Raw genomic sequence first — 7003 nt, forward strand, 5'->3', positions numbered from 1 at the left:
AGAAGGTGCCCCAAGTACCCTCTTACAATGGGACAGCTCAGGAGAAGGTGCCCCAAGTACCCTCTTACAATGGGACAGCTCAGGAGAAGGTGCCCAGGACAAGCCAGCTGGGGTCAGGGGTCTCTGCACAGTCCACAGTCTCAACTCCTGTGCTTTCAGTGTTTGATTTTCCTGTTCTTCCTGTCTGTGCCTTTGTCTCATGATAACCAGGGCTACACAGAGAAACCCTGTCTCAAACAAACAGAGAGAGAAACACAGTGCTCCATTAGCAGTGCCACCATAGTGCATCAGGAGTCAGGTGCATGTGTATTCTCTGCCTTTGTTCCAGAATTTTCTGTATAAGTGCATAGGAACCACACTGGGCGCTGCTTCAAGTAAGGAGGTAGTGAGAAAACACCTTCGAGAGCTGCTGGAGACAGCCAGATACCAGGAAGAGGCAGAGCAGGAGGTAAGAAGCCCCTAATGCCCGGGGCTACCAGGCCTTAGGCATCTCCCTCCTCTCAGGCTGCTAGCCAATGCATGTTCGTGTGTGCTATACAGATACATGGATGCACGTGTGCCACACTACCTGCTTCTACACGTGTTCACGTGTATACAGTGTGCCTTTAGGTTTATGTGTGCATGGTACTCTGTGTACATATGTATATGTATTGTGTGTGTAAGTTTGTCCCCACACAGCATGTGGGCAGGTGGGCCACTTTGCTCAAGTGTGAGCACACCTGTGCACCTCTCCAGGGCCTTGCCTGTTGCTTTGGGATTTGTGCCATTACCCACCTTGAGGACACTCTAGCACAGTTGGAGGACTTTGTGAGGTCAGACGTGTTTAGGAAGTCCATCGGCATCTTTAACATTTTTAAGGTAAGGAGAGACTACCCAGAATGGTAGTCTGTGGCTGCCCTGCTTTTCAGTGTCTGTGGTAGGATGGGTTCCTGCTCCTCTGACTGCAGCTCTCTATTTTTCTCAAACTCAAGGCTTGGGCTGAGCGCCCTCAGGCTCAGAGTGACAGCAAAGCCCCTTGCTGTGCAGCCACTTTGCAGCCTGTATCCCTTCTCTGGGCCTGGGCTCCCTGCTCAGCAGAGGGCCTCCAAGAAGCAAATCTAGCTGGTAACAGTGGTATGCCTCCAGGTGGTGGGGTAACGAGAGGGGTTCTGAGTGGCAAGGTTCCATGTTAGCTTTCTGCTGCTAATGCAAAATACTTGCATTAGCTAGAAGGAGGGAGGATTTATTTTGCCTCCCAGCTTCAGAGGTTTCAGTGTGTTGTCATTGCCAGTTGATCCAAGGCCTGTGGCAGACTGCACATGGTGGAAGGGGATAAAGAGGGCTGCTTCTCTCACACCAGCCAAGAAACAGAGTTTACTTGTCTTTGTAACAACAATTACCTCTAAATCTATGATGGCTCTGTCAGAGGGTTAATCCAGTGATGCACCAGTTCCTCCCAAAGGGCTTCTACCTCTGGGGCCTTGTGAACTTTACAGACATTTCCCAATACCGCCCCTCTAAACATCACAGCACTCTGGATACTTGAGCTCTGGGGACATGTCTTATCTGAACCACACAGGTGGGGAACTGAGAGCTATACGACCAGGCTGTCTATGCTGTGCTTTGTTCTGGGTGTTGAGATTTTAAGCATATTCCATAATGCCCAACTCTTAGCATGATGCTGTCTCTAGAGACTGCTGTACTCATGGAACCAGAGGGTTGGCCCAGATGTGCAAGAACCTGCACACCTTTTCTTTCTCTTCTCTTCCTTCTTCTTCCTCTTTATCTTTTTAAAAAGTATTTTTAGATTTTTTTTTTTTTAGTTTTTATTTTTATGTGTATCAGTGTTTTTGCCTGCATGTATATCTGTGAACCATGTACTTGCCTGGTGCCCAATGAGACAAGAAGAGGGCACTGGATCCCTTGGAAGTAGAGTTATAGATGGTGTGAGCTACCACATGGGTGTTAGGAATTAAACCTGGGTCCTCTGCAAGAGCAAGTGCTCTTAGCCGGGCAGTGGTGGCGCACGCCTTAAATCCCAGCACTCGGGAGGCAGAGGTAGGCGGATCTCTGTAAGTTCGAGGCCAGCCTGGGCTACAAGAGCTAGTTCCAGGACAGGTTCCAAAGCTACAGAGAAACCCTGTCTTGAAAAACAAACAACCCCCCCAAACAAAACAAACAAACAAACCAACAACAACAAAAAAGAACAAGTGCTCTTAATCATTGAGCCATCTCTCCAGCCCCTCTATCTTGAGATGGCCTTACTATGTAACCTTGGCTGGCCTAGAGAACTTGATGTATAGAGCAGATTGGCCTCAGATTCAAAGATATCTGCCTCTGCGTGCAGGGTGCTGGGATCACGGGTGTTCTACCACATGTAGCTGCTGCCCGCCTTTTCTAATGGAGGTATCCACAAGTCATTAGGGCAGGAGGCTGGTCTGTAGCCACAGCCCTGCCGTCTTCTGGTTGGTACCTCCAGATTTTTACACTTCTTTCCTCCTTGGTCCCACTGCCTCAGCCCTTCTCTGCAACCAGTTGGTTCCTAGTGGGCCTGTGTGAGCACCTGGTCTGACCTTCTGCCATCCCTGGGTGCTGCCTCTGGTGTTCCTGGCTAGCTCTGGCTATTCCAGGAGCCTTAGAGTATAGGAAGTACCCTGCTAGGCAAGGCTCTGTGTGGAGAGTAGTTCGCTGAGTACCTGCTATCCTGCTGATTTCTCTGCCTCCCAGGACCGAAGTGAGCATGAAGTAGAAAGAATGAAGAGTTCTCTGATCCTGTGCTATGGGCACGTGGCTGCACAGGCCCCTCGTGAGCTGGTGCTGGCCAAAGTAGAGTCTGATATCCTCCGCAGCATGTTTCAGTGCTTCAATACCAAGGTGGGCATTGCAGTGTCTGTGTGGGCCAGTCACACAACTCCAGAGTCTTAATTTATTTTACTTTTTGTTGTTTAGGTTCTGGGAATAAAGGTAGAGACCAAGGTATAGTGTATAGCAATTGTATGTGAACTGTGCTTTTTCTCTCTCTCCTCTGGGCTGGGCTTTGGGGCAGAGCCAAATCCAGAACTTGCTGGACTTCCTGGGCTTCCTGGCCATGGTGGTCCTGGAGGAGTGTCCTGTCCACTTCCCTTGAAGCAGCACTTCATGGAGCTGTAATATCTAAGCTCCTGCTAAGGGCAGAGCAAGGCTTCTTCTGCCTCTAGGCAGTAGGTCCTGGGCCACATCCTTGGAATCAGCTGGTAGGCCACCTATAGCTGTGTCCCCCATGGCCCAGCGATAGCTCTGGGCTCCTTTGGCTCTGCTCCCAATGCTTTTGGACTTGCCTTTCTCTATACCCCAGAGAGCACCTAGGGGAGGGCTAGTTAAGCCCAGAGGTTCTCTTGGTCTCATTAACATGCTCCCCCTGTGATATCCCCATACTAACCTGACAGGCCTTTGTGAGCGACAGTTGTGGGGAGCCTTCTGGGGTGGGCTAGGATTGGTGAGGTTCTTTCAAATTTTTTTTTCCTGGTCCATAGGAGTAGGATGGCCTCCCTCATGCCTCCTGTGAAGCTCTCATACCACATAGCAATTCCCCTGTTGGCCAAGGCCCTAGAATTTCTCCCAGGTCCCTCCTTGGTCTGGAGGCTGCTATAGGACTTTATGAGCACAGTAGACAGTTGCAGGCTGTTCTAGAAAGGGCATGTGCTCCAGCTTCTGTGGTTAGGCCCAGCCCTGAGGCTGCTCTAAACACAGCAGCTGTGGGGGGTAGGTGTGCAAACTTTCTGCAGCCAGCTGTTCCCCTAGGACCCAGCCCTGAAGCTGTGCCTCGTCCAGAGCCTGTGCATGGTCTGCCAGGCCATGTGTAGCAGCGCACAAGCCAGTTCCTTCCAGTTCTCGAGGAAGGCAGAGCTGGTGACACAGATGATGGTGAGTTCTGGGCAGAGGAGGTGGGGCTTGAGGAGGCCAGAGGGATGAGTGCAGAGATGCAGCCTAGGGGCTCAGTGGGTACAGACAGAAGCCTGCATCTCAGAGGCCTCAACCACCCACTTAGCGTGAGACAGGGTGATCAGAGAGGAGGCTAATGCCTCCTCTGAGGGCCAGTTCTGTGCCGCCACCCCAAGGAGTTCATCAGGGCAGAACCCCTAGACTGCCTGAGAACACCCATTCGAAAGAAAGCCATGCTCGCCTGCACATACCTGGTGTATCCTTTCCAGCCTCTCTGTGGACAGTGGGCCTGTGGATCTGTGTGCATGTGTATGGCCTGCATTGTATGTGTGAAGTATTGTGAACATAGTAGCACTGTGCCATCTGTGCAGGCCCAGTGGGTTCTGGGCGGGAGCAGGCTGGAGACGACATCATTTGTTCATTGATTGGGGCCCTTAACCTGCTGCTCAGCAACTTGGAGCCTGTATTGGAGGAGCAGGCACAGACAGATGTGATCCACAGCTGCTTACACAGTGTCATGGCCCTGCCACCTGAGCCTGACGGGGAAGATGGCACCTGCCGGGAGGTATTGCTGTTTCCATGGGGGCAGGGAGTGAGAAGGCCACTGAAAGAAGTGGAACCATGCATGGGGCTGGTGGCCTGGCTCTCCTTCCAGCCTTTGTATCTGGACACGGTGTGCGCCCTTGAAAATTTGCTGACAAGCCTGCTGCAGCGGAACATGACCCCCCAGGGCCTGCAGATCATGGTTGAGGTGTGCTGTGGGCACCAGTTGTTGCGGTGATGGAGCGTGGGTACCCCACCTAGTTTCTGGTCCTTTTCCTGCCCTCCCCTCACCACTGTGGTTAGGTACTGCAGAGATAGTTTAATAGTCTCTCTGGGGGAGGGGTCCTTCTGCCTGGGCAACTCTGACCAGATAGTGCCTCTGCAGCATTTTCCTTGACTACTACAAGTGCTGGGATGGAACACATGAGTCCTGGCTGCCGTCTGCTAACCACTTGAGGCAAGCAAGATGACAAATGCACACCCTGCCGTGGTGTTCTTCCCATTCCTTCCATTGTTGCAGTGGGCTGGGGCCGTACCAATCCCTAATCTAGGCACCTAGTGCCTCATAGGCCTGGATCACTCTCTGCTACCTCGAGTGGGCAGGGCTGAGCTGCAGCAGACCCTGATGTGGGAGCCACCCTGGGTCCCACTTGGGTCCCTGCAGCCCCTGAAGCATGGCCTAGCAGGAATGCTGAGCTTGTCATTGGGATGTGGGCTTCTGCACTCCTGGGTTCCTCCCCCAGAGGGCACCTGTGTCAAGTCCATTCTTGTACAGCACCTGAGCCCATGGATCAAGTCCCCGAGGGGTCATGAGCGGGCACGGGCACTTGGCTTGGGCGCCTGCCTGCTGCAGTTCTTCCTGGAGCACTTGCATGTCAGTGTGAGTACTGGACCTCCCCCTTCCTTCAGCCCCTCTGCTTGAGGACAACTGTGCTCCTCATGGCCCAGAGCATCCTGTAGGCTCTCTGATCTCCTGCTGCTTTCCTCTCTTGTCCCACAATCTTCTCTAACAAGGACAGTGGATAGGACTGCCCTAGACGCAGCTCAGGGTGAGCCAGCCACCCCTAGGAGGGTTGTATTTAGATCTTCACTGTTAAGCCACTTAGCTTTGATTGGCACTGTCTGTGTTAATCAGAACTCTTATCAGGAACAGATAGATTTTTACAGACATCTTTTTGTCACCAATTGGAATCATCTTGGGGTATTTCTTATGATAGTTTTATTTTTGTTTTGGTGTGTGTGTTTATGTGGTATGCATGTGCTTTTCCCATAACCATGGGAGTTTTTCTTGGCTTATGTTGACATGAATCCTACCATTCTGGCAGCAGCAACCATCTGTCCCTAGGTCTTGTATCCTGCCTTGGTCTTCCCCTGCTGACCTGAAAGTCCGCTTTCTTGTCTGATGACTTGTGGGATGCAGAGTGCCTGTATTGGGCACAGCTGAGAGGGGACCAGGGGAGGCATGGTGTGTGTCTTGTGGGGCAGGGGTAGGGGGAAGTTGTTTGCAGCCTCTGTCAGGCAGGAGGCAAGGGTACTCAAAGAAGGGAGAGAAACCTCAGTATATAAGGGGAGCAGAACTTGAGTGATGGACTGGGATCCATTCAGGATAAAGGGGTACCCTGTCTCCTTTCCCTACTCACAGATTTACCATTTGGGGAGAGTCATTCCAAGGGTGGAATGACTGAATCAGAGTGTGTGTGCCTTCTCTACAGCTCAAGTAGAAGCTCCCCACTCTCTCTGCTTAGGGAGCCAGCCAGGTGGACTTGGATGCGAGGGGAAACGTTTACTGAGGTCATCAGCCATAAGGAGGGTTCTAGACCACATAGCTTCTCTCTGGGTCCTACTGACGTAGACTGTACTTGACTATCCCCCAGAATTCCTTCAGCTTAGTCCCCTTCACCTTCAATCTTCCCCTAGACCTTGGTACCCTTCCACAACCTGGGTCTCCTCGTCGGTCTCTTTGCTCCACGGTGTGCTGACACATGGGCTACCACCCGCCAGGAGGCTGTAGGCTGTGTCCATTCCTTGCTATACTTGCAGCTGGGCTATGAGGGTGAGTTCTGCTGGGGATGTGGGGACTGCGGAGGCAGCAGTCGGGACCTCAGAAGCCTCAGTCAACTCCTGCCTTTAGGCTTTTCCCAAGACCATCGTGATGAAGTGGCTGAGCGGCTCCTCACCCTGAAAGATGGCCTTGTGCACCCTGACCCCACCATCCTTTTCCACACTTGCCACAGCATAGCGCAGGTACTTAAAGGTTCCCACAACAAGAAGGGGGGCTGCAGTGTGGGGCTGAGGGACTTCTCAAGGAAGTACTTGTTACCTCTAGCTCAGCAGGCCCTGAGGGGCAGCTGTAAGCAGGTTCCATCTAAGGATTGGTGTCTGGGACCCCATTTGGTCAATACTGCCCATGTCTCATACTTGCCTGCTCTAGAACATCACAGTCTTGGCAGGATCAAGATGTTTTGTGTGGCCGGGCGGTGGTGGCGCACGCCTTTAATCCCAGCACTCGGGAGGCAGAGGCAGGTGGATCTCTGTGAGTTCGAGACCAGCCTGGTCTACA

General features: G+C 52.3%; 1 protein-coding gene across 5 annotated transcripts in view; it reads left to right on the forward strand.

Annotated features, from left to right (window-relative positions):
• The window catches only part of Mroh1 (maestro heat like repeat family member 1), a 70744-nt gene that overhangs the window by 47186 nt on the left and 16555 nt on the right, over positions 1–7003 (forward strand). For 2 of the 5 annotated variants that reach the window (XM_026782542.1, XM_005354108.2), the window contains exons 21-31: positions 329–448; positions 736–858; positions 2707–2853; positions 2929–2955; positions 3760–3882; positions 4077–4156; positions 4351–4465; positions 4556–4651; positions 5219–5323; positions 6361–6496; positions 6575–6687. In XM_026782542.1, coding sequence (XP_026638343.1) covers positions 329–448; positions 736–858; positions 2707–2853; positions 2929–2955; positions 3760–3882; positions 4077–4156; positions 4351–4465; positions 4556–4651; positions 5219–5323; positions 6361–6496; positions 6575–6687 — 1185 coding nt within the window. The other 3 variants (XM_026782540.1, XM_026782543.1, XM_026782541.1) reach the window with 3 other exon arrangements.

This window comes from Microtus ochrogaster, chromosome 15 (genome assembly GCF_000317375.1).
Source record: "Microtus ochrogaster isolate Prairie Vole_2 chromosome 15, MicOch1.0, whole genome shotgun sequence".
Classification (NCBI taxonomy): domain Eukaryota; kingdom Metazoa; phylum Chordata; class Mammalia; order Rodentia; family Cricetidae; genus Microtus; species Microtus ochrogaster.